At 38.4% G+C, this 21,236-nt stretch overlaps 1 protein-coding gene across 7 annotated transcripts in view; it reads left to right on the top strand.

Moving 5' to 3' along the window:
• Window positions 1-21,236, top strand: part of DNMT3A (DNA methyltransferase 3 alpha) — a 5,166,949-nt gene that overhangs the window by 4,555,501 nt on the left and 590,212 nt on the right. For all 7 annotated transcript variants that reach the window (XM_044062880.1, XM_044062879.1, XM_044062877.1 and 4 more), the window contains 2 exons: window positions 1,536-1,681; window positions 16,097-16,187. In XM_044062880.1, coding sequence (XP_043918815.1) covers window positions 1,536-1,681; window positions 16,097-16,187 — 237 coding nt within the window. The remainder of the gene's footprint in view (window positions 1-1,535; window positions 1,682-16,096; window positions 16,188-21,236) is intronic.

The following is a 21,236-nucleotide window of genomic DNA, read 5'->3' as shown; positions in this document are numbered from 1 at the left end:
TATTAATGTGAACCACAGGCCTGTTGTCTTAAATGGAAAAACTAATGTTAGATGTGGAACTGAAAAAAATGTCACAACAATGCTGTCTATTGACTAAGTAAGACATATGACCCTTTGATCTAAAGTCAGCTCCAGCCTGTCTAGAGGAAGACATTCTTTCTGTTGTTTTAACCAAGAGTTAAATTGCTAGATTTAAACATGCAAATGTATTTTTATTGCTCTGCTTTTTGACTAGCTGCAAGATAACAAAAGGATATGCTAAGAATCTAAATGTAGTTTATGTTAGCCTGGGAGCCCAGGGAAGTGTGAAGAATGGTGTAATGGGAACCAGGAATGTGATTTTAAAAAACAGAGAATCAGAGGGCATTAAGCATTTTTGTCTTGACCATCCAACTCATCAGCTCTGTGCCTGCGTTCTATATGTAAGTTATTTTAGAAGTGTGTTTTCTCTTAGAAATAGCTAGAAACTAGAAAGATTAGACTAAGTGTTTTTCTGTGATGTCAGAACTGTACTACTGAATTATTTTAAGTATTTCTCTGAGATCTCTGAACTCTTGACTAGCACTGTGTAGTAAGATGTATTGTAGTGTGTTTTTATTATTTATTATTAAATATTTTAAAACCTTTCAACTGTGGCTGTTTTGTGTAGAAATAATTTAAGCTCTTAAGAATACTTGCATGCCTTTGGTAAAATTGTACAAAGCCACTCCTATAGCTTTAGCCCTGGGCAATAGTACCAATTGGATACTAATATTGCACAGTAATAATTGGACACCCTTTTAAGGGCCTTTGAGTAACTGATAAATATTAGCTGGGTGGTGGCAGTGATTTCTACTGTATAGCCTGGGTAAAAGGGGCACAGCTGAAGAACCTGTGCCAGCCTTCCTCAGCAGTGTGTTGTATAAATTCTTATCTTAAAGTGTGTGTGTGTCAGCTACTTGGGTAGGGACATGAAGCACTGGTTGGACAGAGAGGGTGCTGGAGGTTTTAGCTTGCCCAGCTGGCTGAGAGCTGGACCCGATAGCTGTGCCAGTGGAGAGTCTAAATGGGGACCTGGAGAACAAGGGAGTGACCAGCCCCGGAACTGACTGTGATCTCTGTGTGCTCTTAAGGGAAATTGCACTTTACTGTGTGTATTTGTTATCATTTTCTCCTATATGAAACACCCCTCACTGGTGTTAGTGGTGAGGATTGAGGCTCCTTGATTGCTGAGCCAGGGCACAGGCATCACAGACCCTATGAACCTATAAATAAAATTGTTCAGATTTTTGTAATACAGTATGTGAAAAAACTGTAGGAGTTTGCATTCTTATTTCATAAACCCTACTCAGCATTTCATTGCAGAATCCTCTTTCCTTATGTGTTTATTCTTCACTTATGTGAGATTATTACTGTGCAAGCACTTTGTTCCATTCCATGATGTACGTCCATATGAAGACTTTTGTCATGTCTGTTCTTTATCTCAACTTTTCTCTGGAGAAATTTTGAATTTTTTCAGCTCTTCCTTAGAATAACCTGTATTTTTCTCTTTGCAGGACTTCTAGTACTAAAAGACCTTGGAATCCAGGTAGACAGTTATATTGCTTCAGAGGTCTGTGAGGATTCGATATGTGTAGGAATGGTTCGACATCAAGGGAAGATCATGTATGTCGGGGACATCAGAAATATCACCAGGAAACATGTAAGGAATAATTTACAAATAGTACACACACACACACACACACACACACACACACACACACACACACACACTGAAATATGTATGTTTTCTGTCTGAAGTCTGTCTTTCACTCAGACCTCAGAGCATAGACACAGTTTATTATTGTTCCTTTGAGGCACTGAGGTACAAGAATATTACCAGAGTTCCTTCATTGTCATGATGCATAAGAAGACAGTAACGTGCATAACTGTTTTGAACTGGCTAAACACACTTAAGCAAAAAAAGAGAGAGAAAGTGAAAAACATTCATTGTTGGAGATTGCTATAGGGAGATCTGAGCAAAGAATATAATCTTCTTTAAGACAAGACATCTTGCTGTCCCAGCGATGCCTTAACTTATCTCTACAGCAGCTAGCTATGCAAGGTTGTATTCTAAGTTATAGTGGTTCATGCTGGCAATATTCATTACATTCCACTTTTTGTCTAGGTTACAAGCCATTTAGAAAATATGATTTTCTATAACATTTCATAAACGGTTTTCAGCATATCTGTATCTGTTCAAAGTAAACACATTTATATATATATATATATATATATATATATATATATATATATATATATATATATATATATATATATATATATATATATGTATATGTATATGTATATATATATATATATATATATATATATATATATTCGTTTGTTACTGGGCTGAAAATGCCTGTTTTCAGTGGAGGCCCAGGGAGAAAATCTCCACAAACTATTCAACAAATGATACAAGATAAATTCATGCCTTATACAACAATTTATACAGTAGGAGGAAATGTAGCTTACATACAGGAGAAAAAGAATAACATCGAGCAGTACAAATAGTTTTTAAATCTTATACAGTATATGTAAATGTAACAAAAGGAATTTGCAGTTGAAGTGGGAGGATAGAAAATAGCATTGAAAAAATCTAGAAGAAACAGGGAATGGTAGGTAGACGATAAATAAGAGAGAAAAGGGGGTATGGAGGACAGACACTTTGTGAGGAGCATTAGTACACATACTTTTAAAAACATTTTATATGTGAGCAGTACAGGAGCTCAAGTCCCAAGAGCTAGAAAACCACTGTCTTTAAGCCAGGGACTCAAATGATTGTAGCTCATCTAGGCTGCTGCTCACCCTGAAATTCAAGTATGAGTTCAGACACACAGCTGGGGGAGGGGGCAGGAGGAGGATTTTAAGCTTATGTATCTGGAGGACATTTTAGGCTTAGGGAGTGGGAGGGAGATTTTAGGTTTAGTGAGCAGTAAAGAAGTTTAGGGTTAGGGAGCTGTAAGGTAATTTTTAGTTTAAGGGAAGGCAGTTTTTAGTGTAAGGTGTTGGAGCATAGTTTAAGGGTTAGGGAGCAATTAGGAATTTAGGTTTAGGGAGCTATCAGAGATTTTTGGGTTAAGGAAGGGAGTAGAGCCTTATGCTAAGGGAGCAATGACTCAGGTTGGGAACTGAATGGGAGTTTTAGGGTTAAAGTTTAGGTTCCAGTATAACTGTATAGCATTATAGATTTGGGTTTTGGGAAGAGCTTAGTCTAGTGGGAGTTTTTGCACTTACTTTTTCAAACTAGTGGCAGTCAGAGCTCCCAAATTTTACCAACAGAATTAGAAACAAAGTAAAAAAAATAACTAAGGAAAATGCCCCAAATTAGAGGCACATTTTAAATGTTGGTACTGTTATCTTAGAAATTCTCAAAATTATTTCCAGTTTTAGGAGGAATGGGAAAAAAACTTTGAGAAACATCAGGGGGTATCTCTACAAAATATGGACAGTTGAGAGGTTTGGTGGCAATAAGCAAGTGTGCCATACTTGTAGTAGACCCCAGTGTTGTTCCTACATTCACAAGCATTCATATGAATCCTGGCAGTTTTGTTCATGTTGCTTGTTTCTTAAAACTTTTATAGAAATGTGAAAATTGTGACTACTTGCATAGTTAGGTTTACAAACGATACTTAATATCTTTCTAGCTGTGCCAGGAAGAGGGCAAGTATTAGTCTGCTCTATTGCCCATCATACAGACTTTAAATTGATGCCTATGTAACATAGTTTTGTAATGGTTAATGTTAAGTATGGACAAACAATAATAGATGCCTTGAGATCTGATTTGGATGATCCTACAAGAACACTTGAAGGCCCAAGTAGAGCTAAAGAAGATAACTTAGAGAATCAAGCTTTATAGAAAAAAGGATGTAAAAAATAATGTGATCTATGTACTGAGGTGTACGTATGTTTCATTCTAACAAAATGTTTATAATTATTTTGCTGTTGTTTTAATGTGACATTTGCTGCTATTGTAAAAATCTCATATACTGAAATTTAAAGACCGATGAAAAGGAGAGGATTCTTAAGGCGTGTGATAAATAAACGAACAAACACAAAACATTTTTGGAAAAAGGTATGGATGCTGATTGAGGGAATGCTTGTGAAAATCTGGGAAATTTAAACAAAGATAAAACTAGTCAATGAAGGGGAATTTGGTGGAGATACTGTGATGAGTTGGGCTCCACAGAATTACTTCCAAAGTTATAACATAGGTAAGTACTGGGACAAGATGTATATGGGGTCAGTAGGGGGATAAATTGTGCAATAATACAGGAAAGCAAGGAAGAACAAGGAACTATGAAATTCAAAGTTTTCAGGCTTTTAACTAGGTTGCCTTATTTGTATTAGACTGTCAAAAAGAAAAAATGATGTGCCTTCATTCTTTGCTCTCTGCTATTTGTTTACAAGATTAGTGTATTGAAAGTCTGTATTAAGCAGAGGAATATGGAAATCAAGGAAAGGGAAAAATGGAATTGTTTATAGAAGGATTAAATATGCCAATGTTAGAGGTAGATGAGGCTCAATTACTAACAGTTAGGATAGGAGGAGATGAGATAAAAATGGTATTGTATAAGCAATTCATGGGAAGGTCCCCGGGAACAGATGGTATTCCTGTGGACATTTGGAAGCTAAGAGGGAAAAACTGATAAACATGTGAAAGGTTTTGTTTAACAGTATTTTAAGAGGAGAAGTACCAACATCCTGGAAGAAAGCACTGGTAGCTGTAATACCTAAAGAGGGTAAAGATCCCTCATATCCAGCGTCATACAACCCCATTACAGTCCTAAACCATGATTATAATGTGTTTATGTCTGTAATGGATAAAGAATGGCAAAACTGATGCCAGAACTGAAAAATATGGATCAGTGTGGTTTTGTTGAGGGAAAGAAAACATTTGACAGCATTAACAGAACACTGATGATTCAGTGGGAAGCAGAATGTAAGAAATTAGTTCTGTTATTGATGGGTCTGGATGCATGGAGGGCATTTGACAGAGTAAGCTGAGACTTTATGAGCAGGACAATGGAAGCATTTGCATTCCCTGATAAAATTATAAGGTTGATCAGGAATATATATAAGGAATCGGAATAATTTATATTTGAGCAGAAGCACTAGGCAGGGGTGTCCTCTTTCCCCTTTGTTATTTGCATTATATTATTGCAGATGATACTATTTTATACCTGATAAAATCAGAAGAGGACATTTCAGTGTTGTGGAACATATTGAGACAGTTTCAAACATTTTTGGGATACAAAATTAATGAAGCTAAAACAAAGGCAATATAATGTAAATTATGTATCACATACAAATTGGTTCAGCAGTATTCATAGTGGAACATATTGAGACAATTTCAAACATTTTTGGGATACAAAATTAATGAAGCTAAAACAAAGGCAATATAATGTAAAATTATGTATCACATACAGATTGGTTCAGCAGTATTCATAGTTATGGAGACAAGATAAAATTAATTACTTTAGGAGTGTGGATTAAAACTGATTCTAGTTTGGCAGGTAAGGATATGTGGGAAGAGACTAAACAAAAGATAATACAGAAACTGAGAAAATGGAAGCTCTGTTATATGGATGTGGATAGTAAGATACAAGCAATTAAAATATTTTTAGTCATTTTAGTTGTATACACAGGTCAGCAATTAGTAAATAGCTGAAGGATTTTGTCTGAGGGGGAAGACAGTAACAGTCAAGAGGGATAAGCTTATTCTTAAAATAGAACAGGGCAGATTTGGATTACCCAATTTGAAGGGGTATTTCAGAGCTACAGAGTTAAGGCTACTATACATAGCACAAGCAGAAAACTATAATTCAGAGTGGAAAGGAATGCTGATGAAACAAGAGTGAAGCTCAAGAAACAAAGGGAGACTGGGATTTTGAATGCAGATCTTTAAGGAGAATAACAGTAATCATACATGATGTTATATTCATAAAGTAGAAGAAAGTATTCTAAGAACTAAGTTAACACGGGAATGGAGAAAGGAGATTCTGCTATTAGGGATGACTGCAATTTGGGATAAAGATGATGGGCAAGAGGGAGCTGGTATTTATTGGAGAAAACTGGCAAGGAAACCAAGGTATTGGGAGCAAATACCTAGAGAGGAAAAGGTAATAGAATGGGAAGACATCAAGAATTTATTTGGACTTCAGGTTAGAGATTGCTTTCCCTATCAAGGATTGATATCAGAGTATAGGCAAAGTGAAAGAAATAGGGGGGGTCCTAAATGAAATACCAGCACTGTTAGAGTTTTTTGTACAGTCTGGAGCAGAAGCTGCTGTTAAAAAAAGGAATAGTTAGTAGGGCATATAACTATAAGGATCAATCATAGCAGGTTAGAAGGGATTGGGAAGAGAGATTATATAAGCAATTCATAAAGAAACAATGAGAGCTATATGTATGTCTCCCAAATATGCAACAAAATCTAGAATATTTAGGATTTTTGCTTAGAAATGTTTACATACATATTTTATATCCCAAGTAGACTGCAGAGAATTTTTCCTCAGGTAGAGCAAATGTTGGAGGTGTGATGGGGAAGAAAAAGGCAATTGGGAACATATTTTCTGGGAGAGTAACGATTTGGTAGACTTTAAAGATTCCCTGCAGACTACTCTATCAGAGATACTATGTGAGCAAATTGGTATATCTAGGTAAATGATTTTTCTGAGCCATGATACAGAATTGTAATTGCCTAGACATAGTAAGGCCTTGCTGAGTCCAGTTATTGCAGCTACCAAAAAAGCAATTACTAGAAAATAGAAATCAAAGTTTAAACCAATTGTACTAGAAGTAGTGAATTTAGTAATTTAGATAAAAGAAATGGAATTGGGATCTTTAGAAAAGTGTAGGAGCAAACTACATAGAAAAATTGGGAATTGTGGGAACAATACATACAGTGGAGGAATGAGGTTTAAAAAGGCAAGATTTGAATGAGCTATGTAATGTTTGACAGACAATAATTGGGTACATTATAAGTGATTTATAATATTTGCAAGTAAAATTATGTCAATATGGTTTGTGTTGAGTAATGCTTGCAACTAAGATTATATCAATATAGTTTGTTTTCATTTATATAAATACATGATTTCCTGTGTCATAAATGATAATTTAATAAATATATAAACTAGTTGGGTAAGTAGACAAATTGTGTCCACATGTTGTTCATGGTGAATAGAAGGAAATGGCTAGTATTAAGGTTTTACAGAGTAAATAAGGAATGATTCAAAAAGTGAATACACATCTTTATGAAATCACATTTGTAAAAGTGACATAGACATATATACATTAATTGGAAAAAGGCAAATCTTAGCAATATTTCTCATAGTTTCCATGAAGTATACATATTTAACAATCATTCACTGTAACATGACATAAATTGTTCACTTCTTGACATCCCTTAAAGCTCATTTATCCTACTGAACATTACTCTGCATTTATTGTTCCCACAAATTCTATTTACTTATATGTAATTTGCCCCTTCTTTTTTCTAAAGATCCCACCTCCAGTTCTTTTATCTCTTTTACAGCATTCAGAACATCAGCTGTTTTGGAAGCCACTAGCAATAAATGTAGTAAGGCTTTATGATGTCTAGGCAATTCAGACCATGTGTCCAACTTCTGATAAAACACTCTGTAATGATCTTTTTTTAAAAACTGTAATCTCATTATACTCTCAAAAAACATGTTCCCAGTTACCTCTTTCCTTCCTGTCATACTTCCAGCATTTGCAGTCTGCTCGAGAAAAATTCTCTGAAGTCTGCCTGGGTTATAAAAATACATATGCATGCACTTCTGAGCAAAATTCTACACCTTCTGTTGTGGCATACATGGGAGCCATACAGATGCCCTTTCCTGTCTCTCTTCCCAATCTTTTCTAACCTTCTATGATCAGTTCTTATAGCTATATGCCCTACTGGTTATCCCTGTTTAAAAGCATCTTCTATTCTATGTTTAACCAAAAAAAAATGTAACAGAGCTTCTCTTTCACTTAGCATTCCCCTTTGCTTTTTTCTTTGCCTATACTGCAATATTAATTCCAGGTAGGGAGGGCATTCTCTTACCTGCAGTCCAAACTTCTGCTTGGCCTCATCCCACTATATTACCTTTCTTTGAGTAATTATTTGTGTTCAATGCATTGTTGCCTTTGCTAATTTTCTCCATTAAATTCCATCCTCCTCTTGCCTGTTTTCTATGTCCTTCCTTACTTGCAGTCATCCCTATTGGCAAAATCTTTATTCTCCACTCCTGTGTCGGCTTAGTTCTTAGAATACTTTGTGCTGCCTTGTCTATAGTATTCTGGATGTTTATTTTTATTCTCCTTAAGGACCTGCATCAAAAATCCTACTCTCTCCTTATTTCTCAACACTCCTCCCGACAGTTTCATTATCATCCCTTTCCACCATTGATTTATAGCCGTCTGCTAGTATTATGTACACGGTGTATAATAAGAGGGTTGCCTTAGAATAATTTCTAAAAGTAGAAGGATTAGGAGAGATTTTATTTTTATTTCAGAGGAGACAGCTTTATAGTCTGACCTGACCAGTGAAGACATTACACTGTGGGGTGCAATGTCCTCCCATGTTTTTGAGGACCAAGTCAATTATCAGCTCTCTTCTGACCTGTCATCTAAACATCAGAAGTGTAAACAATAAGATTCACAACCTACATGCCCTTTTAGCTACTTGTTCCCCAGACCTACTATGTCTCACAGAAACCTGGCTTAAACCAAGTACGAAAGACACACAGATAATCCCACCAGGGTATGATATAATAAGAGCAGACCGAATAACTCGTAAAGGTGGCGGTGTAGCCATACTCTACAAAAATACATTACAAATCTCCCTTGCCTCTCCACAACCCCTCCTAACAAACAATGCCGAAATTCTACTTGTAAAACTTCAACCAAACAAACATAAAAGCATAAATATAGCATGTATTTACATCCCCTGGCAACAATAATAACAAAACCTTAGAGGACTTTCTCCACTGGTTAACTCAAACTCACCCCCAGGAATCCATAGTGTTAGGTACTTCAACATCAATTGGAATTCCTTCTCCTCTAGCTCCCCATCTAGCAGCATAAATCTACATGGCTTTTCTCAGCTCATATCCACTCCTACCAGACTAGGTAAACCCCAAAACAAAGACAGCATCCTGGACTGGATCCTTACTAATAAAGATCCTGACCAGTACTCAGCAGGTACTCACCCAGAGGACATGAGTGATCACTTACTCACCTATGTTATCAAATTCAAGAAAATTACCCCCCTTCTTACAACCATAAAAAAAATCAGGAACAATAATAAATTCAACGCCTCCATTTTTCAAACTGAACTTAAAGACCACAACTGGACAATACTCAAGTCTCTTCCTCTTGAAGAGGCAGTTATCTACTTCAACACCACCTTCCTCAAGATTCTAGATTCCCATGCTCCAATACGGTCCATTAGAACTAAAACCAAAACCGCACCATGGCTCTCTAAGGAAACAAAATCCAAAATCCTATCTAGAAACAAGATGTGGGTCACATGGCGTACCTCTAAAGACCCACACTCCCACCAAACCTTCCGGCAACTTAGAAATGAAACTAAAAGAATGATCTTAAATGATAAAAAACTTCTTCCTCCACCTCCAACACAAACACCTTAATAATCCACAAAAATTCTGGGCAGGCTTAAACAAGCTCCTGCACCCAGGCCAGGCAACCACCCCCACTCCAACAACTTGCAAACAACAGTGCCCTGTAAACATTGCTAACGCATTCAATAGTTTCTTCACAGAAACTATACAATCCCTGGCCACACAATTCAAACAAACAACCAGCCCACTCCACTACCCATGCCAGCAGAATACTACAACTACATCAGATCATCTATTTACCTTCAATCCAGTACCCATATCCTTTATAACATCTCTTCTTAAAAACTAAAACCCACTAAGCTAGCAGCTGACCTTCTCCCAGCTGAGTTTCTGCAAAAAGCAGCTGAGGCCATTTCCTATCCGTCTCCATAATCATAAACCGTACCTTGTCAGAAGCCTTCATCCCTCCATATGGAAAATGTCCCACATTATTCCTCTCCATAAAGGTGGTAGCTCACTAGAGCTAACCAACTACAGACCTATAGCTATACTCTCACCCCTGGCCAAAATTATGGAAAAGTGTGTCCACAAACAACTGATGGAACACCTCACCAAAAATAAAATTCTAGCTAACTCCCAACATGGCTTCAGGCCAAATCACAGTACCACATCAGCCCTACTATCCTTTTCTAATACCATCAATAACTTCAGAAACAGTAATAAACTATCATCTGCTCTTTTCTTAGACCTCTCCAAGGCCTTTGATATGGTGAACCACATTCAACTCCTCCATACATTAAAAAAACTATCACTCAGCAATTCCACGCTGAAATGGTTCCAATCCTACCTGTCCAATAGGCAACAGGCTGTTCTATGGCAGGACAAATTATCTACATGCCTACCTGTTACACGTGGAGTTCCCCAAGGATCTATTCTTGGCCCTCTTCTCTTCACCATCTTTGTTAATGACCTGCGCACAATCACCCCCCATGCCACATGCATTCAATATGCAGATGATTCGACTATCATCAGCACTGCCTCTAACCTGGCAGACCTCACTGCTTCAACCCAAGACACCTTCAACCTAATAGAAAAATGGTTCTCAAGTCGACAACTAGTTCTCAACCCCAACAAAACAAAACTACTTACTTTCTCACCCACTAACAAGACTCTTCCCCCCACCTTCTCTATTACATCCTCCAATGGAATCACTATATCACCAGAAGCTCACACAAAGCTCTTAGGTGTTACCATTGATAACTCCCTTAAATTTGACACCCATTTCAATCTTACCATCAAAACCGTCAATAAAAAGCTTGGCTCTCTCTATAAAGTAAAACACTTTCTCACTCCTCACACTAAAATTACAATTGCCAGCATACACCTACTATCAACTCTTTTCTATGCCTCCCCCCTCTTTACAAACCTAAACAAGACAACCCTTAACAAACTTGCTTCTTGTTACAATCACATAGCTAGATTTGCCACAAATTCCACCTTTAGAATGCACCACTGCACTAACTTGAAGCAACTAGGGTGGTTAGAGTTTTCCAGCCAACTCCATTTCAACCAACTCAAAATGGCTCACCAGATACTGTATCACCCAGAGAAAACACCAGCTCTGAAAAACATCATTCACCCCTATATTAACCTGCAATCTTTACGCTCCTCCAATAAGATCTTAGCTCAAACTACCAAAGCCAATAATTCTGCTGGGGATTCTCTATTCTCAAACTTTGTAGGTAAAATGTGGAACTCCCTACCGACCATGCTCACCTCAGAACCCTCACTCCTACAATTCAAAAAAAAGCTTAAACCCCATCTCAATACTCTCTGGCAATGTCCCTCTTCCAAACCTGATTAACCACTATCATTTACCCTTCTCTTACCTCACTATCCTTAACGGCTTTTTACCGAGGCGCCTTTGTAACTGACCTATGTTTTTTTTTATTTGCTGCTGCTGTTTTTTTTTTTCCCAAGATGTGATGTATCTTTATATTGTATTTAGAACTCAACTATCTTCCTTTTTTTGCATTAACAATGTTCATATGTCTGTTATGTACTTGGAGCTTTTCTCCCCGGGCCTCCGCTGAAAATGGACATGTATCCAGTCGGACTCTCCCGGTTAACAAATGTAAAATAAATAAATAAATACATTATGTTAGTGTCCGTAGTGGGTGTTTGTGTTTCATGGTTTTGGAATCCTTGGCCTGCATGTTTGTAATTTTATATAATTCTCAGTTTATAGTGCGGTTGTTAAACTCACCCATGAATGTGGTGTTAGGTTGAATGGGGAGTGTCTCCAGTACATTTAATTAAGAGCTGTGGGTTTCCTGGGACAAGGGGGCCTGTAGCTTGCAAGGTTATGGTATGGGACATTGGCTGTGGTTACTTGCGTATGGAGAAGGAAGCTCAAGCACATCAGCTCAAGCACATCATACTGTTTGACCACTGTCTTGTGGTGTGTGTTTTTGATGTAAACTGAGACAGCCTCTTTTGTCCCTTCCTGTGCAGTAGCTGGTGTAAATGTGTGGTAACATTATAACCGTGCACCACCAGGGTGCCCTCTGTGGATTTTAACCATGTATCAGTAACTGCATAAACATCTACATTATCTAGGGTGAGAGAGCTTGCAAGGAGAACAATTTCTTGTTTAGACTCCTAGCATTAAGCATTTAACACCTTCAGATTTTCTTAGGTTGGTTTTGCTATACTGGAAAGTTTATTGTGGTGGCAGTGCCAAAAAAGGTACTATGTGAGTGGATAAGGTTTTAGCCACTTTTCAAAAGTCTAGAGGTTACAGGTGCAGATCATCCCTGGTAAAGCAGTTTGGTCTGTCAAACATATCCCTCCAGGCTGACAAATGTTATACCCCCTGTTCATCTCCCGTTATTCTTTATGAAACCAAAACAACATAAGTGAGAGAAACTCCTGTATACTCTGGATGTTTACAAACAACTCAAATGCTGCATTAACAGGACAAAAGACTTTAGAAATTCCAATTAACTGTTTATTTTTTTGAAGGTAAGATGATAAGAAGAAGGCTATCATTTTTTCTATTTTCATCATGAAGAGATCCTTCCCTTCAAGGCTAAAGACCATTCTGCAATGGTTTTGTTGCTTCTAGAGATTTTTGGAAAGGAGGTGGATTCTAGAAATATTCTACAGGCAATAGTTTAGCAATCTATACACACACTTTTACTAAACATTATAAGATTGAGTACTTCTCTAGATCAGAGGCAAGCTTTGCTAGGACTGTTGTCCAGGAGCTTCTGGACTCTGACCCTTTTCATTCTCCCTGATTTTCTAAGCACTGATAATCATACTGCAAAAGTGATCTAATGATGAACATAGTAAAGCTGGGTTAGTAAATTACCATAACAGTTGATATTCCACTAGATTACTGTTGCAATTTTAACACCCTTCCCCTGACCTCCTTTTGTTTTATTTTTTTATTTTTTTTTTTAACTTGTTATTGGGCCTTATTTTTCTACTGTATCTATCTGCCAGGATGGAGTTCCCCTTATCCCTCATTCTTCCTCTTTCTCCCAGCACATAATTTGGTCGTCTTGGGCTCTTGCCTCTCTCTAGACTTTGGTGCCATTATGTCTGTTTTTATACTGTAACTCTCTCATGCCTCTTCAAATGTACAGGAACTTGGAAGGCTCCCTAAAGCTTTAGATGTTTGCTGGCTAGATTATTTATAATCTACTTACTGATTGCACAGAGAAAACCATTGTAAATGCATCCAGCTGTGTCTGATGAGGCCAGCAAGATAGCAAAACATTATTCTAGTAATACTGTGCATAGCTCTCAACCTTCCATCTCCAAAATGAGGAACACTAGCCCTCATAATGTGGAACACATACTAATGGCTTACTAACAACTTCAACTAGGAGTGCCATAAGATGGTTAAAATATGCTGGTTTTACTTATAAAGAAGATCTTTTAATGAATTAATATGATTCATTTATATTTACTATGGATTTCACTTAAGAAAATTCCTAACACTGAATGTGTGACAGAGTCTTTCAATGTGGAACATTGAGGAACTTTGAGGAACATGAACTTTTTAAGACCCCAAATGAGGTACTTTCCTCATAATGAGGTGCACTTGAGAGGTATGATTATTGTGACTTAAACTCTTAAGGTAATAATTTCAGATCAGAGCTGGTAGACTCTGTTAATTATCCATCATCTTCACTGCTTATGTGCTAGATTTATTTAGAAGAAGGAAAATATAATGTGCCCATTTCCTTTAGCTGTTGATCAAAAGAGTAGAGAGGTACGTTTTAACACAGTACATAGCATTAGCGGACCGGAGTTCCGCTGTGGCGACCCCTTACCGGGAAAAGCCGAAAGACAAACAACAACATAGTTAATTGGAAAGATTCCAAAACTAACTTCACATTCTCAGTGTCAGAAGTTGTTTGGAAGGAATATGCATAGCACACCTGTAGGGGAATGAGCAGCTGGCTCATTTTCAACTAATATTTATTTATTTATTTATATGTGTTAAGTGGATTGGTAAGCTGCTTCATGGACCCTGTTTGGCCATGACCAAGTAAATTGGTTGTAGAAATTCTATACATACAGGCTGATAGTTGTTAATCAAAATAATGTATACACAGTTAAGCTAACACACACACACATACACACACATATATATGTATCTGTGTGTGTGTAAATATATATATATATATATATATATATATATATATATATATATATACATATATATGGCTAAATTAACAGTTTTCTTTAGACATTCATTCAGAAATTAAATTCTGAAGCTCTTAAATTGCCATCCTGCAACTGGAAGTTACTAAAAACATATTTAGATGTGACTTTTATTATTTTATGAACTTGTTTTATTCTTACTGTGTGCATGTATCTTGCTTTTGCTAACCTGGGGGTTGTTATAATAAAATGTGTGTATTATGTTGGACAAGTTAGGCTTATATCTCTGAGCCAGAAGTCTTCAATTATCATGCTGTCATACCCCAGGACACTTCATACATAGTTGCTGAAATGAACATTATTCTTAGCATTAGCTCTTAAGGTACTTTACTGCTCACTTGCTTTCTTTTAGATAGGTTGCCATTTAGGCTGATTTGATGTTTTTCTACTTTTCAGTTAGTTAATAAACCAGAAGAATGCATTTTCATATAATATTTATTTTATAATCTAGTTTTATATAAAGTAATGTTATGCAATTTAGTTCTAATTGTTGCATCCCAAATCTTTAAAGCTTTTGTTGTTGGTCTCTTCCATGACATCAGAAGATGGGATAAATAATTAGTATTTGTGTTCTGTGATGTCCTTGTCAGTTATGTAAAAGAGGACAAAGAAAGTTTGTCACCTTGTGGAGGACACTAGCATATGTCTCAAGATAGAACTTCCAAAGCGATAAACCTCTGAATGCACTGCAAACATCCAGTGTTAAGCTAGCAGCACAGGTGCTGGAGAGGATCCATGTAAGGGAGGGTGAGAGTGAATAACCAACTTCACCTCACCCATCCTGATGGGAAGGATGCAGCTTGGCTTGTTGGGTTGTAACACCTGCAGGAGTGCAGGTGTATTGCCTTCAGCAAGGACCCAAGCTTGCCCATACATACATACCATATAGTGGTGGAACATTTAGCTGTTAGATTACTTATCAGCTGTAGTGTGTGTGCACTGTCCAAGAGCAGCAATCATGGATATGCAAGCTGCCAAGGTGGTGGAGGTAGGACAGTCGGCATTTTCAGAAGACTGGCCTGCTTCCTAACACCTAACACCTGACTCTTACTTTCACTGGGGAGTGAATGGACCAGAGTGCTGTCACCCTGCTGGTGGAACAAATGAGTGAATTGGGTACAGGAATGTACAGCAATTTCTAAGACCCTGCAGTCCAACAGAAAAAAAGAAAACTTTAGGGAGAAGCTGACCAATAAATGCAGTCTCAGAAAATAATAATGGGCAGTAGTGTTGACAGTCAGGTCGTCCTGTAAACAATGGAGAATGTTGCTGATAAGGTATAGAAACTTGGTCTTGGAGGTAAGAACTGGTAATTCAGTACACTGAATAGCTCCTCCCGTGGACTAGCAGAAAATGAAATTATTTACTAACTCCCAGATCCAGTTAAGACACCAGGTCTTGAGTCTAAGCCCTGTTAGTGTGACCTTATTCCTGTGGCCCACTTATGGGGAACCTCAAACCTAGAACCTGTGAGAATTCAGAAGGTCATTTTGATAGCAGTAAAAGAACAGCAGTGGGATACCTGTGATTGGTGTTGCAATAAGGCTGCATCAGACATTGGGAACAGAGTTACAAATTGTTTGGGAAACTGGGAAACAAAATACTATACCTGTATCAGTTTTTATTCTAAACTCTCTGTTATATAAACATGTATAGCAATTGTGTTTCAAAGCAATTTGCAGTTCCATTTTATGTATTTAATAAAACTTATGACAACTTTTGTTTTTCCATTTTTCTGTTTTCAGATAGATGAATGGGGTCCTTTTGACCTGGTGATTGGAGGCAGTCCCTGCAATGACTTGTCTATTGTTAATCCTGCAAGGAAGGGCTTATATGGTATGAGTCTGAATTACTTATTATTTAATATTACAGCTATCACAATGAGAACACCACAGAGAGGGACACTGAATTCTGTTAAAACAAATTTGTTTTAGATATTTTCAAACTGTGTTATGAGTAACACGATCTAGAACCTTAACTATTTAAGACAGCAGAAGTTATTTTTTTCAGAAAAGTGTTAGTATCAGAGATCACTTCAAGAGCCTCTCTGGGTATGTGTAGTATACCTATTAAAAGCAGACTCTTTCATTAATGTACCACATATATTCATCATTCACACTGCACCATTGGCATATGCATTCAATGGCAGCTTTCCAGAGCTCAGAATCCCCTCCTCTGACTCTCTTTGATGGAGGATTAGCTAAGCCCCTCTCATCAGTTGGAGCCTGACCCCTGTCGCAGAAAGTCAGTTTTTCAGTCTTTTGCTGCCAGCTGTAGGCTCACACAGTTGAATCTTCTCAGCAGCCTGCATTGGTAGATTGCAGTTTCCAGATTCAGATAAGATTCCTTTGAGACCTTCCTTTCTTCTCTATTATATTTTTTATTTTTTTATTTATTATTACATTTGATTACCGGGAAAGTCTGACTGGACGGAATGTCAATTTTCAGCAGAGGCCCGGGGAGAAAAGCTCCACAAAGAACAAAGAAAGAAAAGATAAGATGTCTAAAGTAAAAATAAAAGAGAAGGAAGATTACAAATAAAAAAACAGCTGTATGTAGAGTAAAGAGTTTGTAGGATTTTTAGTCTGGGGCAGAGCAAGAGCAGAGCCATTTAGAGGCAAGGTGGGTTTTTAGTGTTTGTTTAAATTTAGTTAATGCAGTCCTAGATGTGATGTTACTAGGTAGAGAGTTCAAAATCTTAGCAATATAATGAGAGTAGGTGGATTCTCCAGCACAATTGTGTGCTGTTGTGATATGTATGAGGGGCCTATTGTCTCACCGCAGCATTCTGCCACAGGAATAGGGATTTAGCAAGTCATGTAATGATTGAGTTTTCGCAGAAAGATAGAAGATTTTGTAAGCCATGTTAAGCTGAGACAAGTGTAGGAGATGGGGAAGTTCTAACTAGTGTAGTTTCCTTGGGGCAGAGCAATGGTGTGATTTCAGTTTGCTGCATATCTGGCTATTTTATTCTTTATTATAAAATATTTTTATTTCTTTCTTTCTGTTTTATTTATAAAATATTCTTGCTGTTTACTAGTGCAGATTCCATTGGGAATTCTAACTCACTATTGTGTTTGTGTGCTTAAACAACTTTTAAACAGGTATGGGGCTTTTATAAAGTGTATTATGACAAGTTCTGTGATCAAAGCTGAACATTAGGCCTCTTGTTTCTATTGTTTGTCTGCTTCACTTTTCTATGACATTTGCTTTGGATTTAACTGTGCTATAGCTGTTTTATCACTAAACTATGATTTTACTGCAAATTTCTTTATTTATATTTTCTGTGGAGATTTTTTTATTTTTGACAAGGGAATCTAAGTAAATGGTTATTTCTGCTGTTTTTAAAAGTTTCTATTTTATTTAAGGGCATATATTTGATTTTTTGTCACTGTTTAGACAAGTGATTTTTACTTGCTACTGTGACTATGTGTGCTGTTGTTTACTACAGTGCACAGATTGTAGAACAAGTCTTAGCACAACTTTAACTGCTTGTGCTATATTTTATGCAGTTTAGTATTATTTGCTGTGTGGGAATATAGCTGCTGTTGTTGTAGCTAATATTTTTTTATTATTGCTGCCTTTAGTCAGCCCTTAAAAGTGTCAGTGTATTATTCTGGTTAGAGTTGATGGATCCTGATATGGCTGGCCCACATCCCCCATCAATTCCAGTTGCACATAAAAAGAAAAAAAATGAATCAACAAAAACATGTTTCAGCCTACAGTCTTTGTCTGTTGTTACCTTAAGCCAGCACACAGACAACTCACATTTTTCCCTGTCACCCTCTGGTATGAGCCCGCAGCCCTCTATGGTATGGAGGTCAGACATATCCTCCAGGGCTGTTCCAGTACCAGGTTAAGGTATGGGAGAATCAAACCCTTTTATGTGCAGTAGAGGTCTGGGGTAAGAGACCCCTTGGAAGACATAATACTGTGTCCTCAGATATTGTGTCCTCCAGTGTAGTTCATATTAAGAAGAAACAAACTTCACTACATGACAGACAGTGAGGCTGTTACCATGTATAGAGCTTATGTGGCTTCCTTAGCTACGAGTATTTTACAGTCAGTGAATCTCAGAGCCTAGGCTCCTCTTCAGAATGACTATGGGGCTACCTTGATCAGTCTAGCATAGAAGATTTTGGTAAAGACTCTGATGCAGTCATCAGTGAATACTCTGTGTTGTTCCAGCCAGATTCTTCAGAAGTTGAACTGGTTCAAAAAGCTAAGCGAGTGTTCACCTTTTCACAGGTGCTAGCTAGGTTTAGAGATGTATTTGATGGGAAGCAATACAGAGCTACACCAAAGATTGGCAGAGTTTATGATCTTACTGAGGATGGGGTTACAGATGATGTCCTTCTATTCATATGCTGCAGTATCCATAACATGAGGGAGTCCGCCTCTGGTTGACTCGTGCATCCGGCCATTATACCAAAGTTAAACCACTACTGCGAAGGTACTTGTGACGAGCCACATCACACAGTGTATGTCGTCTATAAATGGACATTGGGTATAAAGTGGATGTCAGAACATACCTACCTCAGAACTTTTCTGCCGCCTGTTTGACTGCCAGCTCCGGTCATCGCTCGCTTCAGAAAGTGGTGTTTGTGCTTCAGATAAGTACCCCATAGCATTTTTTTGTTATTTTACTCACTACTGTGTTTAATTTTTGTGAGTTAATGTCATATAGGAAGGGCAAGTGTCAGTGTGGAAGGCAGTTTCCATATAAAGATGCTCGCAAGCTCTGTTTATTTTGCTTAGGTCCAGAACACAACCATATGTCTTGTGACATCTGTAAGGCCCTCATCCCTAAGACCCTCAAGAGCCGTCTCGCATCCATTAGGCTGTATTTGGAAAATCAGCATCTTAAGCGGCTTGCTCGGGATATGGACCCAATGTTGGCACCTTCAGAAGAGCCGCAAACCAGAAAGGCCAAAAAGTCTCAGCCTGATCTGTTGGCTGCTCCTTCTACACGGGGTGTCCCTCCCGAGGCTGATGAAGGCCTGGAGGCCACATCAGAATCTATGGAGTTTCCGTCAACAGGTACCCAGGGGGAAGCCATTAAGGAGTCTTTTTGCACGCCCCAGAGGGAATCTCAGGCATCCAACTTGGCCACCGGGGGCTGGAACCATGGCTTATCATCTCCGAAGGCCCATGCAGGGTTACCCAGATAGTATTGCAGGAAGACATTCCCTCCGATGTCGTTGAGTGTCGCCCAACGTCCGGACCTTCGACATTTCATCATATGTCAGAGGCGCCCAAAAAGAGGAAGCAGAAGAGTAGGCATATTTCTTCACCCCAGCAAACTTTGTCCTTTGATGTACTTCCTGACTGGGAAGCCTTTACCCAAGGCCTCTTTAATGCTTTCATGGCCTTGCAACAGCCTACGTCTTCTGGCCAAGCCCCTCTTCCACCCACTCCTGGGAAAAAGCCCGTTCAAGAGGTTTCGACAGAAGAAGAGGACTCATCAGGAGGAGTCTTTAGCTTACTCTTCACATCTGGCTTCTCCTCTGGGTTATGCTTTTCCAGAGGAGGAGTCCAATGGCACAGATTCCCCTGGGGAAGACATTACCTTTGGGGAGACTATTTTGCAGATGAAGGATTTCTTTAAATGGGACTGCTATCAGGTCTCTGATACCCAAAAGAGATATTATGACCGCTTGCAAATGGAGTCCGCTAGCCCCTCTGCCATTCCCCTGTACTCCCTGCTTTTTTGGACACTTTTGCTTCTGCCTCTTAATCTCCAGACACCCAACCTCCAGCTCCTAAGCACCCTGACAGATTTTATAAAGTTCCTGAGGACACAATGTTTTTCTTCAAGGCCCCTTAGCTGATCCCTCTACTATTTCTGTATCTACAGATAAGACTTCCAAATTGCTTCCCTTGACTTCCTTACTCCCCTCTGATAAAGAGAGTAAAATTATGGAGAAGTTAGGCAAAAAAGTTCACACATCTGCCACTCTGGCTTTTAGAGCCATGAGTTACCAAACCCATATGGCAACATACTGTCTGGCGCTCGTGGCAGATTCTAACAAACTCATATCAGAATTTTCAGATATCCCTAATAAGGCTAAATTATCTAGCATTCTAAAATCTTGTAGCCAAGTCACTAGGCACTCCATAAAGTGCAGTTATGATGCTATGTAGGCATCAGACAAGGCAGTAGGAGCATCAGGATTTGTCTTAAGGAGGTATTCTTGGCTTGGGTTACAGCCCCTCCTAGACAATATTAAAGTTATGATTGTCCCTTTAGACAACAATGCACTCTTTGGGTCTGCAGCTGCAGAGCTTTTCAAAGCCCACCAGGAAAATGGGGAAGGAGTTACAGGATCTTAAACACAATTTTGTTTTTCCTGTTCCCCATTTCCAGAGGAATTATCCACCTAGGACTTCTTTTGTTAGAAAGGCCTCCAAGTACTACACTCCCGGGTGGGGGTAAGGATACCAGAAAGCAGGTTCCTGCGAGATCTTCCCCTTCCACTCCTTCTCAAAAACAGTCCTTTCAGGCAAAGCCTGGTAGCCTGTGACTACCAAGCCCTAAGCCTGAATATCTCTCTCTCTTTTCGCTTATCCCTATCCTTCCCAGTTTGGAAACTGATAACCCTGGACTCTTGGGGCCTCTCAGTTATCAAATAGGGTTACTTCATAGTTTGGGAATCCCCGCCAGCTTTCAAAGGTATCTCCCAACCTCCTCGGGAGTAAATGGATCTCTTCCCTCCGATCCTACAATCCTTGCTTTCCCAGGGTACTATCCAGAAAGTGCCTCCAAAATCTATGGGCAAAGGGTTTTATTCAAGAATATTTCTGGTCCCCAAGAAAGAAGGTCCATGGAGACCTGTCTTAGATTTGTCTCATCTGAACACCTTTCTAAATGCCCCTTCCTTTCGT

The sequence above is a fragment of the Protopterus annectens genome, chromosome 2.part1 (assembly GCF_019279795.1).
Source record: "Protopterus annectens isolate FY-2018-M chromosome 2.part1, PAN1.0, whole genome shotgun sequence".
Taxonomy (NCBI): Eukaryota; Metazoa; Chordata; order Ceratodontiformes; family Protopteridae; genus Protopterus; species Protopterus annectens.
This window is presented reverse-complemented; position numbering and strand designations above follow the sequence as displayed.